The sequence below is a fragment of the Pongo abelii genome, chromosome 8, assembly GCF_028885655.2.
Source record: "Pongo abelii isolate AG06213 chromosome 8, NHGRI_mPonAbe1-v2.0_pri, whole genome shotgun sequence".
NCBI classification, from domain to species: Eukaryota; Metazoa; Chordata; class Mammalia; order Primates; family Hominidae; genus Pongo; species Pongo abelii.
The window spans coordinates 122,342,815-122,368,514 of record NC_071993.2 but is presented as its reverse complement, the minus strand read 5'-3'; the positions used below and the strand labels follow the sequence as shown (position 1 = coordinate 122,368,514).

Genomic DNA, 25,700 nt, shown 5'->3' with positions numbered 1-25,700 from the left:
TTGCTGGGCTATATTTGGACTACCTGTTATGGACAATGCTCCTCGCAAGGGTCCAGGATACTAGTATTTGGCTACTATGTGATGAATAAACTTAATCTCATCAAAAAAGCCAAGCTGGGTGGGAACATGAAAACCTGGTACTCTCCTTCAGCCAGGCAACCAGAGCACACATTCTAGTTTTCAGGGCTATAAAATAACACTCCATGACTCATTTGCAGATACTCACTCTACCTTTGTTGTTGTTGGTTTTTTGTCTTTTTGTTTTTTGATTCAGGTATAACCTATGAGACTCAACAAAGCCTATGAATGTGGTGATGTTTGCCAAAGATAAGCAGACATTATAGTCAAACACCGTAGACATAGCCATTGCTATGAAAGTTTTAAATTTTGACTTAACAACCAAAGCATCTTACATTAAGCTGAGAGACTTCTCATATTTACATAGTTACTTTTACTATTATTTAGCTAGGAATATTATATTTTGTCTTCGGGATTGTTTATAAATAGAAGATAGTGACAGACATACACAGCATCATGAATGATGTCTTCTAGTCACATGAAAGAAAAAACAATGGAAGAAAAAAATGGTAGATTTCTGGCAGACTCAATTTCATTGTATAATGTTAATGGCTCAGCTGCCACTCAGTGTTTAATACTACTGGAAACAAAAACATTCCCAAGAAAACTACAAACAGTGGCACAAATTTCTCAGTGAATATCAGGAACTTGATATCGTTGACTGTGCACAGATAATAGAATATTGGATTTAAAAATTTACCAATTATAACATTATTTGTAGTTGTCAATCCTTTGAGGGGTAAGGATCTCACACCTTCATAGGAAGGTAGAGAGTACATATCATCTCCTGTATTTTCTTAATAAGAAATAAAAAAGGAAGAATACTCTTTGAGTCATTAAATAAAAGTGGCTAATTTTAAATTTGTAGATAAATATTTCATTGACACAGTCTTCCTTTAAAATCTTACATTTTTTCAACAGTACACAGTGCTAAATGACACAATTTTAAAAATCCTTAGATAACTGAACATTTCCTATTTACCATATCCCTCCTTAGTTTTGTTGGTTTAAAACATTTATTGTGTATCTATGATTACAATTAGCCCACAGTATTGTTAACTAGTTTATTCTAATTGTTTTCAAAAGTATATTGGGTTACTATGCTATCAATAGGACATAAGGGAAAATATCTAATTAGTAATATTGTCTTGGCATTCCAATTATTTACTATCGTGTAATGATTTGTATTATATATCATGTGAGGAGAAAGTAAATCTTTAGTGGGACTCACCCTGAATAAATCAAATTTTCTAATATTGTTATACAGGTATTTCCTAAGAAAGTAAGTTTTATTTTAAAACTATCTTTTTTTAAGAAAGGATCATGATACCTGCTTTAGCAACAGCCAGATTTTACCTGTGGACACCACCTATCGACCTAAAGTCTGAATTGTTCAACCCAGTGAATAAAATACTGGGGAAAGAAAAAATAAATAAATAAAAAAGTACATGCCACTGGCGAATGAAATAAGCTTCATGATACCTCTGCCATTCCAACCCCACAAGAGACAGTGCACCTGCTTATAAATGGAGCACATCATTACTACAACCAGTATCTGAGAAAGCCACCATGAAAAGGCTCTCTATGACCAAGGAACTTATACAGAGTCTTCATGACTGAAAGCACCAAGAGCCAAATTAGATTAAAATAAACTACAAACATTAAAGTCACATTCTCAAGGGGAAAAAAAGAAATGAAAAAAGCACAGCTGAATCAAAAATAAATTCAAAAATAATTATAAGAGCCTACAGAAATAAGAAGGAACCAGAAAAATAATTCTGGCAATATGAAAAATAGGGTTTTATAATACCGCCAAAAGATCACACTAGCTCTTCAGCAATAGATCCAAACCAAGATGAAATCCTTGAAATGTCAGACAAAGAATTCAGAAGGTTGACTACTGTGTTACTCAAGGAGATAAAAGAGAAAAGTGAAAACCAACATAAGAAAATGTAAAAAAATAATTCAGGATATAAATAAAAATTTTAACAAAATAATACATTTTAAAAAAACCAACTTCTAGAAATGAAAGGCACATTTAGAAAATTGCAAAATGCAAGTGGAAAGTTTTAACAATACTTTGTCTTAGACAAATACTACTCTAAGACAAAGTAGAAGAAATAATTTCAAACCTCATATCATAGACAAAGCTTTTGAATTACACCAATCAAACAATAATAAAGAAAAAATAATTTAAAAAAGGAACAAAGTCTCCAAGAAATACGAGGTTAGGTAAAACAGCCAAACCTAAGAATCACTGGTGTTCCTGAGGGAAAAGAAAGAGAAAAACATCTGAAAAACTTATTTGAGGGAATAACTTGAGAAAAAAATCCCTGGCCTTGCTAGAAATGTAGACACCCAAATACAAGAAGCTCAAAGAGCTCCTGAGAGATTCATTGCACAAACGACATTACCAATGTATATAGTCATCATTCTCTCTGAAGTCAACATGAATAAAAGAATTCTAAGAGCACTAAGACAAAAGTATCAGATAATCTATAAAGAAACACTTATCAGACTAATAGTAGACTTCTCAGCAGAAACCTGACAGGCCAGAAGGGATCAAGGTTCTCTCTTTACCCTCCTGAAGCAGAATAACTGCCAGCCAATAATTTTGTATCCAGCAAAACTAACTTTCATAAATGAAGGAGAAATAAAGTCCTTCTCAGACAAGCAAATGCTAAAGATTTTGTCACTACCAGACCAGCCCTACAAGAAAAGCTAAAAAGAATTCTAAATCTTAAAATGAAAGGTCAATATGCACCAGAATAGAACCTCTTGAAAGTATAAAACTCACAGGGCCTATAAAGCAATAACACAATGAGGAAAACAAAGTAACTAGGTAACAATCAACATGATGACTAGAAATGTACCCCACATCTCAAAATTAATATTACATGTAAATGGTATAAATGCTCCCCATAAAAGACATAGACTGGTAGAATGGATGAAAAACCACAAACCAAATATCTGCTATCTTCAAGAGACACATCTAACATTTAAAGATTCTTATAGACTCAAGGTAAATGGGTGGAAAAAGATATTCAATGCCAACGGAAACCAAAAGCAAGCAGGAGTAGGTATTCTTGTATCAGATAAAACAGACTTTAAAGGAACAACAGTAAAGAAAAAAAAAAGAAGTTCATTATATAATGATAAAAGTTTCAATGCAACAAGAAGGTATTACAATCTAAAATATATATGCACCTAACACTAGAGCTCCCAAATTCATAAAACAATCAATACTAGACCTAAGAAAGAGATAGACTGCAGCACAATAATGGTGGAGGACTTCAACACTCCACTAGACAGATCATCAAAGCAGAAAGTCATCAAACACTGGATTTAAATTACACTCTAGAACAAATGGACTTAACAGATATTAACAGAACATTCTACCCAAGAACTGCAGAATATGCATTCTTCTCATCAACATATGGAACATTTTCCAAGATAGACCATATGACAGGCCGCAAAACAAGTCTCAATAAGTTCTAAAAAATCAAAATCGGCCGGGCGCGGTGGCTCACGCCTGTAATCCCAGCACTTTGGGAGGCCAAGGCAGGTGGATCATGAAGTCAGGAGTTTGAGACCAGCCTGACCAACATGGTGAAACCGGTTTCTACTAAAAATACAAAAAGTAGCCAGGTATGCTGGCATGCGCCTGTGATCCCAACTACTCGGGAGGCTGAGGCAGGAGAATTGCTTGAATCCGGGAGGTGGAGGTTGCAGTGAGCCAAGACTGTGCCACGGCACTCCAGCCTGGGCCACAGAGGGAGACTCTGTCTCAAACAAACAAAAAAAAAAATCAAAATCTTATCAAGTATCTTGACCACAGTAGAATGAAACTAGAAATCAATTCCAAAAGGAACCTTCAAAACCATATAAATACATGAAAATTTAACAATCTGCTCCTGAACAATTTTGGGGTTAACAATTAAATCAAGATGAAAAGTTTTAAATTCTGCAAAAAGAACAATAACTGCGACATAAGTTATCTAAACCTTGAATATAGCAAAAGTGGTGCCAAGAAAAAAGTTTATACTACTAAATGCCTGCATCAAAAAGTCTGAAAGATCACACACTGACAACCTAATGTCACATCTCAAAGAACTAGAGAAACAAGAACAAACCAAATCCAAAGCTAGCAGAATAAAATAAGTAACAAATCTCAGAGTAGAACTAAATAAAATTGAAAGCAAGAAAATACAAAAGACCAATGAAATGAAAACTAGTCTTTTTGAAAAGATAAAATTGATAGACCATTAGCTAGATTAACAAAGAAGAGAGGATTCAAATAAGTTTAATTAGAAATGAAAATGGAGACATTACAAACAACATCACAGAAATACAAAAGATCATTTGAGACAACTCTGAACACTTCTATGCATACAAACTAGAAAATCTAGTGGAAATGGAAAAATTCCTAGAAACATACAACTCTCCTAGCTTAAATCAGGAAGAAATCAAAATCCTGAACAGATCGATAACAAGCAGCGGGACTGAATCAGTAATACCAATTTGCCAGCCAAAAAAATCAAGAGCCAGGGTATTCACAGCCGAATTATACTAGATATTCAAACAATTGGTACCAATCCTAACGAAACTGTTGCAAAAGACTGAGAAATAGGAAATTTTTCCTAACTCATTCTATGAAGCCAGGATCACTCTGACAGCAAAATCAGGGAAGAACATAAGAAAACTACAGACTAATATCCCTGATGAACATAAATGAAAAAATCCTCAACAAAATACTAGCAAGCTGAATCCAATGGCACGTCAAAAAGATAATTCATCATGATCAAGTAGGTTTCATCCCAGGGATGGTTCAACATATGCAAGTCAATAAATATGATTCATCATATAAAATGAATTAAAAACAAAAGTGATATGATAATCTCAAATAATTACAGGAAAGGCATTCATTAAAATCCAGCATATCTTTATAATTAAAAACTCTCAACAAACTAGGCAGAGAAGGAACATATCACAAAATAATAAAAGCCATATATGACAAACCCACAGCAAACATAACAGTGAATGGGGAAATGTTGAAAGCATTACCTCTAAGTACTAGAAGAAGACAGGTAGGCCCACTTTCATCACTTCTATTTAATATAGTACTGAAAATCCTACCCAGAGGAATCAGGCAAAAGAAAGAAATAAAGGGCATCCAAATAGGAAACAAGGAAGTCAAACTACCCTTTTTGCCAATGATATGATTGTATACCTAGAAAACTCTAAAGACTATGAAGTGATTTTATACTGGTTTATATATATTTTATATATATAAAACCTATATTTTATATAGGTTTTAGAAAACCCTAAAGACTTTGATATGATTGTATACCTAGAAAACCCTAAAGACTCCTAGATTTGATAAATCAATTCAGTAAAGTCTAAGGTTACAAAAACAATGTATACCGATCAGTAGCACTGCTATACACCAAAAATGACCAACCTGAGAATCAAATCAAGAACTCAACCCCTTTTACAACAGCTGCAAAAATAAAATACCTAGGAATATACTTAACCAAGGAGGTAAACTCCCTACAAGGAGAACTACAAAATACTGCTGAAAGAAATCACAGATGACAAAAACAAATGGAAACACATTCCACACTCAGGGGCTGGAAGAACTGATATCATGAGAATAATCATACTGCCCAAAACAATCTGCAGGTTCAATGCACTCCCAGTGAAATAACCAACATCACTTCTCACAGAATTAGAAAAAATAATCCTAAAATTCATATAGAACCAAAAAATAGCCGAAATAGCCAAACCAATCCTAAGTAAAAATAACAAATCGGAAGGCATCATATTACCCGACTTCAAATTATACTATAAGACTATAGTAATCAAAACATCATAGTATTGGTATAAAAATAGATACATAGAAAAATGGGGATACACCGAAAAATGGAACAGAATAGAGAACCCAGATATAAAGCCAAATACTTACAACCAATTGATTTTTTGGCAAATTATACAGAAACATAAATTGAGGAAAGGACACCCTATTCAATGAATGGTGCTGGGATAGCTGAATCAACACCTGTAGAAGAATGAAACTGGATCTACGTCTCTCACCATATACAAAAATCAACTCAAGATGGATTAAAGATTTAAATCTAACACCTGAAACCATAAAAATTCTGGAAGAAACCTCAGGAAAACTCTTCTGGACATTGGCATAAGCAATTTATGACTAAGACCCCGAAATCAAATGCAACAAAAACAAAAATACATAAAAGGAACCTAATTAAACTCAAAAGCTTCTAAACACCAAAACAGATAATTATCCAAGTAAACAGACAACCCACAAGACAGGAGAAAATATTTGCAAACTATGCATCTGACAAAGGACTAATATCCAGAATCTACAAGGAACTCAAACATATCAACAAGAAGAAAACAAATAATCCCATTGAAAAGTTGACAAATGACATGAATAGATATTTGTCAAAAGATGATACACAAATGGCCAACAAAGGTGAAAAATGTTCCACAACATTAATCATCAGGGAAATGTAAATTTAAACCACAATGACATATCACTTTACTCCAGACAAAATGAACATTATTAAAAAGTCAAAAAACAATAGACGTTGGCATGGATATGGTGAAAAGGGAAAGCTTATTTATACACTGCTGGTGGTAATGTAAATTATTACAACCGCTATGAAAAACAGTATGAAGGTTTCCTGAAAAACTAAAAGTAGATCTACCATTTGATCCAGTAATCCTACTACTGGGTATCTACCCAAAGGAAAATAAGTCATTACATCAAAAAGACACCTGCATACATGTGTTTATCACAGCACAACTCACAACTGCAAAGATATGGAACCAACCTAAGTGATAATCTAGTGACAAGTGGATAAAGAAAATGTGTTATACATACACCAGGGAATATTACCGAGCCATTAAAAAGAAGAAAATAAAGTCTTTTGCAGCAACTTGGATGGAGCCAACAGCATTGTTCTAAGTAACTCAAGAATGGAAAAACAAATAGTATGTGTTGTCACTTATAAGTGAGAGCTAAGCTATGGGTTCACAGAGGCATACAGAGTGGTATAACTGACACTGAAGACTCAGAAGAGCAAAGGAGGGAGATGAGAGATTAAAAAAACTATACGTTGGGTACAACGTACACTACTCAGGTGACAGGTGCACTAAAATCTCAGACTTCACCAGTATACAATTCATCCATATAACTACAAACCAATTGTACCCCTAAAGCCACTGAAATTTTAAAAATTTAATTTAATTAAAAAAATAAATGCTCCTTACAGGACTAAAATTTCAAAATCAAAAAATAGAAAAGATAATCATTAAAATATCTTAAGATGCACTATGGACACATTAAATCTGAACTATTCTCAATAGAACATTCTTATTCATGCTTCCAAACAGCTGGGGAAATCTTAGGTTACATACAGAATCCTGGGTTTTTGTACTGACAATGAGAAACTATTAATCCTCTAGTTCTGCTTATCTATTAGGTTTTAGCCTTTAATAATAAGTTCAAAAATGTCAAGTTCAGAGCAACATCCTAATTCTCTTGGATTTCATTTCAGATATAAAAATATTAAATGAGGTAATGTTGATTTTGTTTTTGTTCAAGAGTAGAAAGCAACATGCATTGCTAAATAATTAACAGAAAATTAATTAATATTTAGTAGGGACTCAAAAACTGACATATGCAAATTTTTCTCCTCTTTCTTATAGAAAATAATATACGAGAAACCTTATGCAGGCTATGCTATTGTTCCTAAAGTTATGTGTAGTATAAGGACTTGTATGAAATATGGGTAATTGGAGCAATCCTGTTTATTTTATTTATTTTTGGCTTTTCAAAAGATCAAGTTGTAAAATATTCAATATGGTTTTTCAAATGGGTAAGAATATTAAAAAATCAATCTGTAAGAAATTGTCATCTAATTTTAAAAATGATTACCTTCCTTAATTGTTAAAGTGTTTTAATTGAACACATAAACTTACAAATACTGAAAAAAATACAGATTTGTGAGATAACACCTTATCCTCAAGTTGCGTATTATTCTATTTTTACTATATCAACTGAATTGAATTTTCATTTGAACCTTTATACATTTGGGGCTAAATCTCCTATTATTGCTTTAAACATTGCCCTGGAATTCATTTTCACAAGTAGAATATCTGACTACCCAAAATATATCAATTATTAATAACGCCAATTATTAGCAAAGCTTTCTCAGAAACCATTAGTCAAAAATTGTCTTAAAATATATTTCCTCTCTTCAATTTGTGAATTTTAAACAACGATATCACAATATTATGACTGAAAAATACTGGAGAATATTGCAAAATCCTATTTGTTTCTCATTTCCAAAGAAAAGTTTCCCTTAATTTCTATTTACCAGTAAACCTCAAATGAACATTGAGGCAACTTTATGAAGGCAACTAAAAGACCACTTCCAACACAAAGTTTTGTTGATAAGTATAAAAATATTTTAAAGACTCAAATGTTAAATGAATAGACGTGTAGTAGAAAATGATAATGTAAATATATTATATATAATTTATCCTGAAAAGTTATAAAGTTAAAGTCAAAAGCATACTAAAACCATTGCCAAGAAGCTGACGTCTATGAAAGAGTAACACTCAGCTACTTTCAACTTGCATTTTGAACAAGAATGTCATTTTACTCCTAGTCCCTATTGTACTTCCTGGCATTTCTTCACTACTCTACAAATATTTGTTGGTTAAAAACATGGGAAAAATTAAACATAATGAAGGAGTTTATTATTCACAAACAGTGGATCACTGCCAGGTAACTACTTCTTCCAGAAATACAAAGTCTCCTTGAGGCAATGTTCAATGCCCTTCTTCCCCGCAACGACACAAAGGGTGTATAATAAAAAGCCTGTGGAGGCTGGGCGCAGTAGCTCACACCTGTAATGCCAGCATGTTGGGAGGCCAAGGTGGGCAGATTACTTGAAGTCAGGAGTTCAAGACCAGCCTGGCCAACATGGTGAAACCCCGTCTCTACTAAAAACACAAAAATCAGCCAGGCATGGGGCAGGCACCTATAGTCCCAGCTACTCGGGAGGCTGCAGCAGGAGAATTGCTTCAACCCAGGAGGCGGAGATTGCACTGGGCCAAGATTGTGCCACTGCACTCCAGCCTGGGTGACAGAGCGAGACCCTGTCTCAAAAAAACAAAAACAAACAAACAAAAAAACCATGTGAAATAGAAATAATTGTTAGAGTAGCATTGGACATTATCAGCACAAATGATCTATACACAGCTTCAGGAAAGGCGAACATGACAACAGAACAGAGAAAGGAACTATAGATAAGAAAAAATAGCAAACTAGACTATCTGCTCAAGGAACAAATGGTAGAAGTAGACAATGAAGCCTCTATAATAATCAAGAAAACAAAAGAAGCAGAAGATCAAAAACAAGAGAGACAATGGCAGACATGAAGACCTGACTTATGCTTGCCTAGCTGACAATCCCACCAGCGGTATTTAGTTATCATTATTTGATTTGTCAGTGGTAGAATTTAATTCATACCTGTGTTAAAATAGTGAATTATGTTTCATTAACTTTCTCAAAAAAAATCAGTTACAACAATTTTTATATTTGCACTGTATAATTACAGTGTTCTCAAAAAACTTATTTCAACTAAATAAAAAGTCCCAAGGATTATAAAAGGAAATATAGCTAAATATTAGCAAACAAAAATACAAAAAATGCAAATAGAGTTAAGAAATATTAAGAAATATCTAGAAGTTCCAGCAACTATTTTAATATTTGCAACAAGAGTAAAAAGAAGAAAACATGTATTTAAGACATTACAGAACATTTTTAGCAGATGAAGAAACAAACTACTCTTCAGATTTAAAGAGCCAATGAGAAAATCTAAAAAATCTAAAAGACCTTTTCTTCAATGAGAAACTGTAAAAAAAATTAATTTTAAAGATCCACATCAATCACTGAAAAACTGAATTAAAACAATGAAAAATTTTAGAATGCCAACAAGAAAGAAAAAAATCTTAAAAGCTCCCACAGGGGGGATAAAAAAGATGTTCCAGGAAGGAGTGAAAATTAGATTGGCATTGGAATTCTTATCCACAACACTGAATGCTAAAGAGGTTCCAAGGAAAAAATTATTTAGAATACCACATTTAGCCATTTTATCATTCAAGTGAACATGAAAAGTACACTTTTAGACATGCAAAGACTCAAAAGTTTGTCACAATTTATTTGAAAGAAATTACTAAAGATTATTTACCAATGGTTAAAATGGTAAAATTTATGTTATGTGTGTTATACCACCAAAAAAAATTGTAAAAAAACAAAAAAGTAGAACAAATTAGAAGGAATGGGATATAAGAAAAAATTGTGAGAACATAAGCTTAATTCTAAATAATTTTTAGAAAGTTGTTAAGAGTATAAGAGCTTAGACTTTCACAAACCAGTTTTTCTCTACTTTTTAGCCTCTTTTATTGTGAAATATAACACATATACAATTACAAAAAGAAAAATATAAGATTAATAAATTACTATAAACACACACTCTGGACCTGCACAAAGCCTAGAAGTGGAGCATTGCCTCTCTTGTTTCATTTCCTAATCAGCACCCCTAAACTTCTCCCAGCAACATCCTCTAGCTGACATTTTTGAGAATACACTTTTGCCTTACTCTACAGTTTTACCACCTAAATACGCATTTCTAAGCAATACAGTGCAGTTTTGACTATTTTTTAACTTTATACCTAACTGTAGTCAAACAGTATGTAATCTTTCATGTCTAGCTTCTTTCATTGAACAATAATGTTTGTGGAGAGACAAGCATGACTATCAAGGCAGGAGAAGGTACGCATTGTCTCATTCCCCACAAGTCTTCAACTCTTGTATTCAACTCTCCTGGGCAGCTGGCTCCTAGTTTTGAAATGTTTTGCTGTGCTAAAAAGGCCATTTTATGCCTGCAACCACCACACTGCCACACACTTGATCAGGTACAACACCCCCATTCCTTATCACAATCCCTAAAAAGGGATATCAACAGGGAACTCAACCCATAATACATCCAACCATGTCCATCCCAGGCATACCTCTCCACTTGATGCCAAGAGCCTGAAGGAACAAATGAACACGACAGCTCCAGCTGGGATTCTAGCCTGCATTGTGTTACTGTCTTGCCTTAGCTCTTCAAGCAACAGTGGTGCCCACTATGGACCAAATACATATTTGACTGGACCACTGGAAGTGAGGAAAGGCCTAGAAAGTCAGTGAGTCTCTATGTGCATTGCCTTATGCAGTGGCTACCTCTCAATGGGAAAATGACTCATCTGAGCAAGAAGGACTAATATCAACTGGGTGACCATGTTGTCCAAGGGCCATACACTTACAGGCTTCAACATAGTAGATTTACCAGCAACAGGGATCTCAGAATTATGAAGTTACCGTGATAGAAGTTATTAAGAAATTATTTTAGGCAGATAGAAAAGGGGTCCTTGGAAAGTTTTCATTTCTTTTTAAAACACCTCCAAAAGTGTTTCTTGTCTAACAGAAAAGTCCCAGCTCTTAGAGCCAAGCCGGCAACCTTTAGTATGCATATGCAAGCCATTAGAAACTGGGTCCACTCAACATGGCGATTCCCACCTTAGTCCTCTTGCCCTTGCCCCACATGTACTTGGGAACATGGCCGCCCCACATATCCCCATGTGTGTAGAACATCATGGTGCCCTGCATTTGCATATTAAAAGGCTAGGGTGGGAAGGCCAGTTTTTTTCCGAGGGCTACCTGAATGAATGCCTGGTCAAACCAATCCCCTAAGCCCTATGCAAATCAGACGCCCCCTCCTCCAGCCTCTACATATACCTGCCTGGTATGCACCACACTTGGAGTTTCCTCTTTCGGCTGTGGAGCCCCCATCCCTCTGTCTCTGTAAGTGCGAACCTCTTCCTTCTGCCTTCTCTTTTCTTTCTTGCCTAATAAACTCTCTGCTCCTTAAAACCACTCCACATGTGTCCATATTGTTTAATCTAACTCAACGTGAGACAAGAGCCCTGGTGTTCCTCCACTCATTGGAGCCATGTCATTACTATAATTGCTAACTAGAATGGGTTGCCTCTCAGAGGAAAAACAAGCAAGCTCAAAAGGAGGGAAGGAAGAGTGGACGGGCAGAAAATAAATATTGCTGCTGGGATAGTTGTTTGTATTTTCATCAGTCAGGCTGCCAGTGGCTGCTCCTATGGAGGGACTGCAAGAAAGTCAATGATCTAATAAGAAAGTCCTGAAGATACTTAGGAAAGTTATAGAAACAAGCTGTGTTATGTATGGCCTACACTCCTAGGAAAACTCCAAGTGGCTGTTTCCTGGAGAGAAAGGGCCAGAGGGAAACTAGTGGACTGATGCCAAAATCTAAAATGGACCTTTGACCTTTAAAAGTTTCAAATATGACAAAAGAAGAGAGACGATGATAGTGGAGAACTTAGGGCTGTTAGGAGAAAGGAATTAGAATCGGGATAAAGATCCCATGGAGAGAATTCCTGTATAGAGAGGGAAACTGTTGCTTTCCCTATCTCATTGAATACATTTCAACCACAACATATTCCTGAGTTTAATAGATACACTGTAACTACACTTCCTTTGGAACCTGGAACAAACACACCAACATGTTAATTAGATTCACTCATTTCAAATCCTGTTTACTGCAGGTTAAAGTATTGGAAGAAAAAAATCTAAGGACTCTTGCTCCTTTTTTCTTTGTGAGCTTCCTGGACACTCAGATGTTGACAAGAAGGGAATTGAAAAAGAAGCAAAAGAACTTCTCATTTTATTTGTCTGTTTGGACTTTACCAAGTAACTGATATTTTGCTTTGTTCAAATCAAAGCATCCTCAATGGACATAAACTTGGATTCCGGCCAGGCACGGTGGCTCACGCCTGTAATCCCAGCACTTTGGGAGGCCAAGCTGGGTGGATCATGAGGTCAGGAGTTCAAGATCAGCCTGGCCAACAGTGAAACCCCATCTCTAAAAAAAGTACAAAAATTAGCCGGGCATGGTGGCACATGCCTGTAGTCCCAGCTACTCGGGAGGCTAAGGCAAGAGAATCACTTGAACCAGGGAGATGGAGGTTGCAGTGAGCTGAAATTAGGCCACTGCACTCCAGCCTGGGCTACAGAGTGAGACTCCATCTCAATAAAAAAAAAAAAAAAAAAACCTGGATACCAATCCAGGTGATTCTGTGGCTTTCTATGGTGGAAGAATGGTAACTACTGGGCCCCTGAAAAGTATATTATTCAAAAAAAAAGACATAAAGTCTGTATTAATTACAAGAGGGACAGATACCAATGAGTGGGATATGAATGAACGCAACCAACATTGAGAAACAGGTCATGAGAGCAGCAGGAGTAAATAAAACTTTCTACTTTTTTGTTCCAAATATGAACATATCAATTAATTCAGGTGAAAAGGCATATTTTTGATGAGCATTCAGTGTCAAAGAGTGGATTGTGGAAAGATAAACCATATTCTCTGCTATGAAGAAGCTAGCTAAGATCGTTACTTTCTTCTCCCAAGCAGAAAGAGTTTCACATGGTCTCAAGTTCCTACAAGGCTCACAAGTGCTACCAGTAGCATTATGCAATTCCTTTGGCAGGTATATTTTGATGCCATTTGTGTTTGTAAGCAAGGCCACTCTCACCACATAGTACCCAGTATTAAATATTGATTCATGTGCAGCCTTATCCTATAGTCCTTAGAAAACATGAGAGACCAGCAAGGGGCAAGATCTTTTTCCTGAAGTACAACTCATAGCAAGCCCAATACTGCCCTGCTGACATAACTCTATGTGATTTCAAGACTGTGCATTCTATACTTGTAGCAGATATACCAACATTAATAAAATATTCTTGCCCCCACATGCTTTCCTGAATCTAATCATGAGGGAAAAATTAGACAAATCCAAATTGAGAAACCTCCAAAACAATTGGTATAGGTTATTCAAAAATATCAAAGTCATATAAGGAAAAGATATGGGAACTGCACTAAATTAAAAGACACTAAAAAGGCTCACCAAAGCAATCTGTGATGTTTGAGGTGAACACTCTGATGAAGTGTTACGCTGTCTGCAACATACACACAGTTCAGGGAGAAGAGGCTGTACATATGTGGCAATATGTTAATATTTAGGGTAAGATACTTAGTGGAATGCAAAATGATGATATAATAAAAATCAGAGGTTAACAGTACCAGTTGGTTTCAAAAGTAGCCGTAACAATATTTTTTCTCATTTTTTGAAACTTCTTCAAATATTTAATTCTTCTTTACATCACAGAAAAGTAATTTATGTTGCTGTCAAGTGAAAAGTCACTCTAGATAAATACTTACGGGAGCAGGTGGCAGTTTGCCACTCTAGACATTGTCCATATGGAAAAGAGATGATATAGGCATTAGAGTCAACACATCGTTTCGTACTGCTGCACCACATACACTCCATGCCATTGCTTGTACAGTTGGAACATGATGTCCTTAGAGAGCATGGCTTTTTGCATGGCCTCGCATTTTGATTTGGACTAACTGGAATAAATAAACAAATACAATAATTTCATTTTAAACTTCATGTTAACATAATTGTATGGGTTTTCTTTGCTTTGCTGTTCAGGGCATGTTTCAATTAAGCCAACGGTGGCATTATAATATGATGAGGTAAATAAAAACAAAGACGATATATCAATACTTCTTAAAATTTTTATTAAATTTGAAAATGTATAACTCCTTTGAAATTTTTAATTCTTTACAAAGTATATAAAGTCGTATAATTTTAAATATTATAAGTAGTAATGTAATCTATGACCTAGTTTGTATACCAGCACTGTTTATTTTCCCAGCCACAATTTTTTCCCAGTCACAATGTTTTCCATAGCATTCCACATCTTACAAAGTAAATGTCCCATAAGTGAACATGTCTTTGATATAAACAAAGAATAAAAATACAGCTTATCATAAAATATTACACAAGATACACAAGATACAATATTTATCACAGCCTTTAGGATGGCCATTATTTAAAAATAATAGGAAATAAATATTGGCAAGGATGGAAAGAAATTGAAACCTTTGTGCACTGCTGGTGGGAATGTGAAAAACAGAACTGCCACATTATTTTGCAATTCTGCTTCTGGCTATATATATATATACCCCAAAGAAGTGAAAGCAAGAAGCTGAACAGTTATTCATACACCCACATTCACAGCAGCATTACTCACAATAGCCAAAAGTTAGAAGCAAGGCAAGTATCCATTGATAAATGAATGGATGAACAAAATGTAGTATTTACATATAATGTAATATTGGTCAACCTTAAAAAGGAAGGAAATTCTCATATATCCTACAACTTGGTTAAACCCTAAAGACATTATGCTAAGGGAATAAGCCAGTCACAAAGCACATATACTGTATGATTCCACCATATGAGTTACCTGAAGTAGTAAATTCATAGAGACAGAAAGTAGAATAGTAGTTGCTAGGGACTGTAGGGGGTGGGGTAGAGGAAATGGAGAGTTATTGTTTAATGGGTACAGATTTTTAGTTTTGCAAAATGAAAAAGTTCTGGAGATAAATGGTGATGATGTTAGCACAACAGTGTCAAAGTATTTGATGTCATTGAGTTGGCATTAAAATACATTTACAATGGTTCAAATGGTAAATTTTAAGTATATTTTACCACGATAAAAATATAAGATTTAAAAGAAAAGAATTCAATATTCCTTTCTTAACAAAAATCCATTTCAGAAGATGTAACAAAAATGTTTCTTTTTACTTGATAACTGAAATAATATGTCTACAAGAGTAAAAGGAGTCCCAATTAGCCATTAATCTTAAAAGCAAATCTTCTTCCCAAACACTATCATGATAAAAGTAAAAGACATTAATGAATTAAGAATAGATTATTGCTATAAGTAACTACAACCAAATGTTCATAATCTCACTATTTGAACCAACAAAGATTGCATAAAATAATAATATGATGTTATTTTCACAAGTTAATGCTGAGATCACTAATAGTAAGTGGGGAAGAATGTGTATAAAAATAAAATTTACATAAATATCAGAGAATCAGACTACACTCTAGAAGGAAGGAATGAGAAGATGGGTGGGAAACATACTTTTAAAGGAATGCTAATTTACTGGACTACTTACCAACAGGTTTTTCACAGACAAGGCCATTTGCCATAGATGTACAAGGATTAGCTTTCAAGCCTGCCACGGCGGCCCTTTCTAGATATGCACAAAACCCAGAATCATTGGGTTCGCCAGGAAGCCACTGTAGTGTTGTGTTTGTAAAAGGAGACATGTCTTCCCATCCCCAATAGGATATATTGATCTTGCGCAAGCCTACCCAAGGTGATACTTTCTGTAAACAACAGGAAAAGGGGCATTCAAAGAAAGTTAGATGTAAAAATATGGCATATTCCTTAGCAAATAGTTCATTATCATTAAAAATTATATTTGAAAATATATAAAACTGCCTTTCTAATGAGTTTTAATACTAAGAATAACTAACAATTACAGCATATTTTGGAGGATGATGTAGAATAGAACACTGTTTTTAAAACACAGGTTTTATGTTTAGCTACATGATTGGCATCATTTATTTAGCCTTCATGAACCTCAGTTTCCTGATAAGGCAGGATTATTTAAAAACTTAGCATATTGTTATTGCTGCTGCTGCTTCTATTACTATTACTACTATCAATGTAATCAGTTATAGGATTAAGACTCTAAAGATAAATTGCCATTATCTGCATTGTGAAAATAGAAAATAAAATCAACAAACGATATATAGAGTCTGTGTGAAGACTTCATAACAAGACCTAGCAAAAAGACTTACAGAAGAATAACTGCCTCTCTCTTAGCTCAGACGTCTACAAATAAATTTGGACTTCTATATGATTTTTGGATAAATTAATGTCATATAATTTTATTAATAAAAAACAAAAGTAATAAAATCTGATGCTTGTGCCTAAAATTTAACTAAGATTGACAAATACTACATAACTATTCTTAATGCTGTAATATTTCAAAATTAACTTGAAATAAAAATCTTTACCATATTTATAACCTTAATAATTACTCAATTTTAAAATGTTCTTCTTATATTTAAAAATGATATATTCATGATCCAACTTACTAATCTTTAAAAATTTTTTTAGGTTCTAAACACCTCCATTTTAATATATATAATAGATTTATTTTCCAAACTACTAAGCTACCAATATTATATTACAATGTGAAATGATTTCAAAACTCCACATTGTTCTTTTTTTTTTAACATTATGGTGTACCAGGATAGAGAAAAATGTTTCTCCACATTAGACATTAACAACATAGAAATAAGATATTTATATCCAGTATTTATTCTAATTATGATGTGCATATGGTCCTAGAGATCTTAAAAGATAGCCACACCTAGAAATGTGTGCAGAGTACAAATACAATAAATTTCACATAGTAAACACTCAACAAATGTTTCTTGGATAAAATTTAAATATCTTATAAATTCTTGTTATGACAATAGATCTCGTATTGCCCAAGTACTGTACACATAGTAGGTAATCAGTAAATTTTGCTAAACAAAATTCATTAGAATAAAAATTATCTTCCATCATCAGCATGGTACCTAAAACAAAGATGGTACTTAATAAATAATGTTTCTAATTATAAAAATACAAATGCTGCTTCACATTGTGATCAGCATGTATTTCATATACTATTGTGAAAAGTATTTTAATAAGCAAAAACTTATAACATTCTTACAGCTCTTGATAATAACAGCAGGAGTCAATTCAACATAGATATTTCAGATTAACAACTGTGTTTCACATGACAGCAATTCTGCCTATATCGTTGAACTATCTATAGTCAAGACAAGTCATTTAAAATGAAATATTACTCCCTAACTCATCATGATAAAAATCTGAGAGGAAGAGGAGGAAAACAGAAAAATGAAGCTGCTGATAAAACATTTAAAGTAACTATTACTCAGTAAATGAACTGGACAGGCAGTTCATTATCTTATGTAAGATAAATAACTATATTATGAAAATTTACTGCAGCACACCATAAATCACTGTAACATTTCATTAGCCATTTCCGATAAGTAAATGATCATTTGACCCAAGATATCTCTATAAAGTGCATGAATTTGTCAATCTTTATTTGCCAAAAAAGGGTTATCTTCAGTTTATACAACTGTAATGACTCAGAATTCATTTTATATAAAGATATGCATAATTGAATGTCACCTTGCAGAAGTCTCCACCTTTGAAATCTTGCTAAAGTTCAGCTTTCTGATAAAGCAAAACATTCTTCATTTACAGGGCATGCTAGTTAGCATCATATTCCTTAGCAAATGGAACTTTTGAATGCATAATGAACTTATCAAGTCTAAGTTCATCACACATTCAAAATAATTATTAGTTCAATCATTATTATTTATAATAATAGGGAAGAAAAAATGAACACTAACATAACAATCTTGAAATATGCAATCTCAAAAAAGCACATTTCAAGGTTATATTGTAAGAACTAAAAATAATATGTCTTAAGCAAGAAAGAAAACAACAGAGTTCTAATATCAAATACCAGTACTTTCTAAATATCAGGGAATTTGAATCTGCCAATAATAAGCTCTGCATAAGTGGTAGTGAGAACTAATTTTCACATGTTCATTGGTAATTGTCCCTTTTCTTTTTTTTTAAGACGGAGTCTCACTCTGTAGCCCAGGCTGAAGTGCAGTGGCGCGATCTCAATCTTGGGCTCACTGCAGGCTCCGCCTCCCGGGTTCACGCCATTCTCCTGCCTCGGCCTCCTGAGTAGCTGGGACTACAGGCGCCCGCCACCATGCCTGGCTAATTTTTTTGTATTTTTTTTAGTAGACACGGGGTTTCATCGTGTTAGCCAGGATGGTCTCGAACTCCTGACCTCGTGATCCGCCTGCCTCGGCCCCCCAAAGTGCTGGGATTACAGGCGTCAGCCACCGCGCCCGGACGGTAATTGTACCTTATTTTTTGTAGTAAAAGAAATAAAGCTCCTGGCATCACAAGAATATAAACAGATTTTAACTTATGTTGTTTGTCCCATATGCTAAAAATAAAACTTTACAAATACACCTTGTCACATTCTTCAAAAATATTATAAAACTGATAGGTCTCTCCTACATGCTACCTCATATATCTTATCCTCTAGCCATTAAGATAGTAGCTCTCAAGACAAGTTAAGAGAAAAGACAGGCATTTCTCTGGCCTCTTTACCAATATTTTCATGTGCTGGCCAACTCCGAATCCTGTAAGACATAGCTAGGGCACTACTCTAGGAAATTATTCTTAGGTCCACATTACTGGTTAGATGCCTACCCTTTATCTTCATATAGCACCCTGTGTGCATCTATCATTGCAATTATCACATTTCAGTAGAATTGTGTTTCTCTCTCTCTCCACTAAGCTCTTTGAGAACAGCAATTGTCTTTTGATCTCTGTAATCTCAGAAAGCAGTAGATTGCCAAGTACACTGAAAGTAATAAATGTATACTAAATGAATAACTACTGGTCTATCCTTCACAGAAAAATAGCTACAGTTCACAGAAAAGTAGTTTACTGAATCAACTGTTCATATAAATATGATTAGTATAGTTTTTCTTTACCCTATTAATCCCAGACATAAAAAAAACTTATAAGGCCAAAAAGTACCATATTGAAATATCCACTTCAAAATATTTTAATATTTATAAAAGCCAAAGGATATAATTAATTCATCAGTTTTATTAATGGGGAGGAGGGCTTTGGCTGTATAGACAGAAACTGGGGATAGAAATTAGATTATCCATTATTGATACTCATGAGAAATATACATGCTAATATTAATATATTTCATCACAAAAATTAGGGTTGGCAGTAACAGTGGACTTAGTGTCCATACAAAAATTTTAGGAGTGATGTCAGCAAGATGTCTGACTAGAGACACCTGGGGCTCATCCCTTCCACAAGAGATGATTGAGACAATGAATAAAGAGCTACGCTTTGACTGGAGTGTCGAAGGGAGAGTGTTGGAGTGCAGTGGGGGAGTGGAGATGGACCTGTGGTGAATGGAAGTCCAGAAAGGCAGCATGGAGGCACCCAGCCTTTGCCCTGTCTTCTCCACCTGGATTGGATCTGTTTAGGATCAGCAGTGACTTCCTGTTATAGGGAATAGGTAAGGAGAAGATCCCCACCAGCCCCCATTGCTATCAAAAACACCTACAATCCTTACTACAGAAGAATCCCACAGTCCTTACAAGCTCTGAGCCCAGTTTAGAAAGCTGCCAGGAATTCCCTCAGCTGCATTGCCCTCAATTAAGAATACAAGGTGTGTACTTCTCATTCCCTACTCAAGCCCTGCGAGCCAAGATGCTGCAGCATGGTGCCATCTTGAGACCAGAGCCACCTCTGAAGTGTACCTTGCTCAAGTGTCCAGTAGCCTCTGCACCTCTCCAGTACTGCAGTTCATTTTCATTCCACCAAGCCCACACAGGCGGCTGAATGCCACAACCCCAGCTGAATGGAGCCTAGGTCCAAGACTGGCAGTGACTCTGGTCCTACACAGCAGGGAAACCAATCCCCACCACTGCACTTCTGAGCCAAAGGAATGTTCTGGCAGTCCCACACAGGACAATGTGGTCTTTGAGCCAGCCGAGCCAGTCAAACCATTGCATGCCCTCCCCCAAGCAGGAGAGGCCCTTGAGCCTCTGTGCAGCTAATACGCCCCTAGGCCAGAGGAGCGGCTACATGCCTGCACTCAGGGCCTGAGAAACAGCCACATTGCAACCTCTCCAGGCAGGCCCTTGGCCTGCCTAAAAGCCTTGCACTGGCAATCAGGGCCTAGAAACAGTTCCACAGGCTGCCACTGTTGGGCATGCCTCCATGCAATACAAGCAGCCATGAGTCCACATCCAGCACTGGAGAAACACCTCTACAGACCACCCCTGGCAGGCACACCCACAGGCTTGCCAGGAAGCCATATAAGCATATCCTGGGCCTGAGGCACGACCCCATGAGGCATTCCCAGCAGATATTCCCCCAAGCCAGCCAAGCAGCAATGCACCTGCATCCTGGGATTAAGAAATAGCCCTGTGGGTTGTTCCTGGCAAGCAAGCCCCCAGGACAGCCAAGCAGCCTTGAACCTGGCTCCTGGGCCTGAAAAACAGTCCCAAAGGCCAACTCTAGAAAAAATCTTTCCAGGCCAACTGAGCGGCTATACACTCACATCTTAAGCTTGAAAAACAATCTCATAGGTTGTTCCTGGCAGGCAAGCCCCCAGGTCAGCCAAGTGACTGCATGCCTATGCTCCCAGAGTGAGAGTCCTGTGTCCTCAACTCCAGCAAGCCAGAATGCAAGTTGCTCTACCCACTGTGTGTACTCACATGCCCATAATCTGAGAAACAGCAAGGTGAGCACACTCTCCAATAAAGCCACACCACCACTGCTACAAACTCTCTTTGCAAAGGCTACCAAGACACTTGAAAATGTCACTACTATGTCACTAGTGTGGACTATAGCTGAAGAAACTACATGGAGACTACACTACTTCATCTACCTAGAACCAATACCAATACACCCCATTGAACTAATACCCCAAGACCCATTCATACTAATAATTCTTTCCATACAAAACCTACTCCATAAAATTGGAAGAATTTTATGTAGGAATTCCTACATAAAATGTAGGAATACATCAAACATGAAAAAGCAAAAAAAAAATGATATCCCCAAGGGAAAACAATATTTCTCCAGTAATAGAACCCAACATAAGTAAACATATGAAATATCAGAAAGAAAATTCAAAATAATCTTAAGGAACTTCAGTGAGATATAGGAGAATACAGATAGACAATTCAACAAAATAAGGAAAACAATTTATAATTTGAAAGAAAAATTCAACAACAGAGATAACAGAAAAAAAGAACAAAATAAATCCTAGATCTGAAGAAGTCAATGAATAAAACTTTAAAAATGCAACAGAGAGCTTCAACCACAGACTTGACTAAGCAGAAAAAATAATTACTCTTTCTTCTTTTTAACAGAGATGGGATCTTGCTATGTTGCCTAGGCTAGCCTCAATCTCCTGGGCTTACAAGCGATCCTCCTAGCTCAGCGTCCCAAGCAGCTAGGACTACAGGTTCACACCACCATGCCCAGCTAGAAGAATCACTGGACTTAAAAGCAAATAACACAGGCAACAAAAATAAAATAGAATATGGAATGAGGAAGGCCTACAGCATTTACAAGAAACATTTAGTGAAAACCTATTTGTATTATAGGCACTACAAAAGAGAACAGAAGGGAACAGGTGTCTAGAAATATTTAATAAATCACTTGAAAACTTCCCAAGTCTTCAGAAAGAAACGGACATCCAGGTTGAGGAAGCTTAAAGAACACCAAATAGATTCAGCCTATACAGGTCCTCTCCAATGCACACAATACTCAAATCATCAACAATCAAACACAAAGAAAGAATTCTAAAAGCAGCAACAGAAAAGCATAAAGTCAGATATAGGAAAATCCCCATTTCAGCAATAGTGAATTTCTTAGCAGAAACCATAAAGGCCAAGAGGAATGGAATGATATATTCAAACTATTGAGAAGAAAACAAAAAAAACTGTCAACCACAAATATTATACCCAGTAAAGCTATCCTTCAGAAATTAAGGAGAAATAATATCTTCCACAGACAAAATCTAATGAAATTAATCACCAATAGACTAGCCTTACAATAAATGCTCAAAGGAGCCTAACAACTAGAATGGAAAACATGATAACCACCATCATGAACACATACAAAATTATAAAACTCATTCTTTCACTAAGGACAAAGAGAAAGAAATAAAACCATATCGCTACAGAAAGCCACGTAACTACAAAAATAAACAATAAGAGAGGAAGAAAGGAACAAAGGATAGAAAGGATATACAAAGGAAGAAAAGATGTATGAAAACCAGAAAACGACCAATACATTGACAGGAATAATTCTCACCTTCCAATAATAACCTTGAAAGTAAATGAATTCCCTTACTTAAGAGATATAGACCGTCTGAGGGTATTTTTTTAAAAAATAACTAACAATATGCTGCATACAAGAAACTTACCTCACCTGGAAAGACATATATAGACTAAAAGTGAAGGGATGAAAAAAGATATTCCATGCAAACAGAAAGCAAAAGTGAACAGAAGTAGCTACACTTATATCAGACAAAGCAGACTTTAACTTAAAAGCTGTAAGAGAGATAAAGAAGCATATTATACAATAAGAAAGGGATTAATTCAGTAAGAGACTATAAATTGTAAATATACATGCACCCAATGCTGGAGCACTTAGATACATAAGGAAAATATTATTAGATATCAAAAGAGAAATATGCCCCAAAACAATAATACTTGGCGACTTCAACACCATGCTCTCAGCATTGGACAGATGATCTAGACAGAAAATCAGCAAAGAAACATCAGATTTAAACTGCAGCATAAACCAAATGGACCTAACAGACATTTACAGAACACTGTACTGAAGAATACACATACTTTTCATCAGCATGTGGAACATTCTCCAGGAATGACTATATATGGTAGGACACAAAACAAATATCAACAAATTTTTAAAAATCAAAATCATACATATCTTACATGACCACAATGGAATAAAACTAGACATTAGTAAAAAGAGGAACACTCAAAACAATGTGAATAAATGGAAATTAAACAATATAGTCCTCAACACTGGGTGAAGAAAGAAATTAAGAATGAAATTTAAATATTAAGACTGCTGAAAACAGAAACGCAACATACTAAAGCCTAAAGGATATAGCAAAAGGAGTATTGAGAGGGAAGTTTATAGTAATAAATGTCTACATCAAAAAAAAACCAGAATGATTTCAAATAAACACCCTAATGTTGCATCACAAAGAATTAGCAAAGTAAGAAAAAACCAAATCCAAATTAGAAGAAGGAAAAAAATAAAGATCATGGCAATCATGATCTTTATTGAAATGAAATCAGGACTAAAATAATACAGAAGATCAATGACACAAAATGTCGGTCTTGTTCAAAAAATAAAGAAAACTGATAAACCATTTGCTAGACTAAACAAGAAAAAGAGAGGACCCAAATAAATAAAATCAGAAGTGAAAATTCAGGAGACATTAAAATAACACAGAAACATAAAGGGTCATTAGAGACTACTATAAACAACTATATTCCAAGAAATTGAAAACTTACGGGAAATGAATACATTTCTGTACATGTGCAACCTAGAAATTGAACCAAAAAGAAATAGAAAACTTGAAAATACCAACAAAATTCATGATTTTGAATGAATGATGAAAAGTCTCACAACAAAGAAAAGTCCAGGACCAGATGGCTTCACTGCTGAATTCTACTAAACCTTTCAAAAATAATTAAAACCAATCCTTCTCAAATTATTTCAAAGAACTGAAGGAGAGGGGATTTTCTTAACTCATTCTATGGGGCTCTCAGCATAACACTGATAGCAAAACTAGACCAGGACATTCAAAAAAAAAAAAACCTAGAGGCCAATATCTCTGATGAACATATGCAACAATGCTCAACAAAATACTAGCAAAATGAATCCAACAATATCAGAACAATACACACCATGACCAAGAAGGATTTATCCAAGGGCTACAAGGATGGTTCAACCTACATAAATTAATAAACATCAAATATCACATCAATAGAAGGACAAAAACCATACAATCCTCTCAATAGATGCAGCAAAAGCATTCAACAGAATTCAACATCTCATCAAGATAAAAACTTCAATTAGGTATTTACATAGGAATTACCTAATTTAGGAAGGAAATAAATAAACAAATACCTTTATTTAGGAAGGAATGTACCTGAAAATAATAAAGGCCATATGTGACAAAACCACAGCTAACATCATACTGAATAGGAAAAGATAAAAGCCTTTCTTCTAAGAATTGGAACAAGACAAGGATGCCCATTCTCACCACAATTATTTAACATAGCACTGTAAGTCCATGGCCAGGGCAATTAGGCAACAGAAGAAATAAAAGACATCCAAATTGAAACAGAAGAAGTCAAAGTGTCCCTGTTTGTAGATGACATGATACAGAGAAAAACCTTAAGACTCTTATACAAGAACTAGAAAGAAATTATTTAGGTAGATAGTGAGGGTAAGAGAGTCCTCAGCAAGCCTTCCTTTTTAACAAAAAGCAGCTCCAAAATCATTATTTTTCTAACAAAGAGCAGCCTGTGAAATTGAGCTGCAGACAGAGATAAGAAAGCTGGAAGCTTACACCGGTGAATGCCGAAACCGTGCCACTAGGTGAAGGCTAGGTGGGGGCCAGGCATGTTCAACATGGAGGCTACATCTTCCCTTTTCTTTTTCAACCACGTGTACAGTAAAGGAACAGGCAACATGGCACTAGCCAAGTAGAGAACCCATCTGCATAATAAAAGATTAAGGTAGGGCAGCCAGCTTCTTCACTATGTAAATGGCACACCTGGTCAGATCAATCTTTTGGGCTCTATGTAAATCAGACACC

General features: G+C 35.3%; 1 protein-coding gene across 4 annotated transcripts in view; it reads right to left on the bottom strand.

Moving 5' to 3' along the window:
- Window positions 1-25,700, bottom strand: part of ATRNL1 (attractin like 1) — an 839,413-nt gene that overhangs the window by 619,137 nt on the left and 194,576 nt on the right. For all 4 annotated transcript variants that reach the window (XM_024254146.3, XM_024254147.3, XM_054522910.2 and 1 more), the window contains exons 16-17: window positions 16,284-16,497; window positions 14,472-14,660 (exon numbers count right to left, since the gene is read on the bottom strand). In XM_024254146.3, coding sequence (XP_024109914.2) covers window positions 14,472-14,660; window positions 16,284-16,497 — 403 coding nt within the window. The remainder of the gene's footprint in view (window positions 1-14,471; window positions 14,661-16,283; window positions 16,498-25,700) is intronic.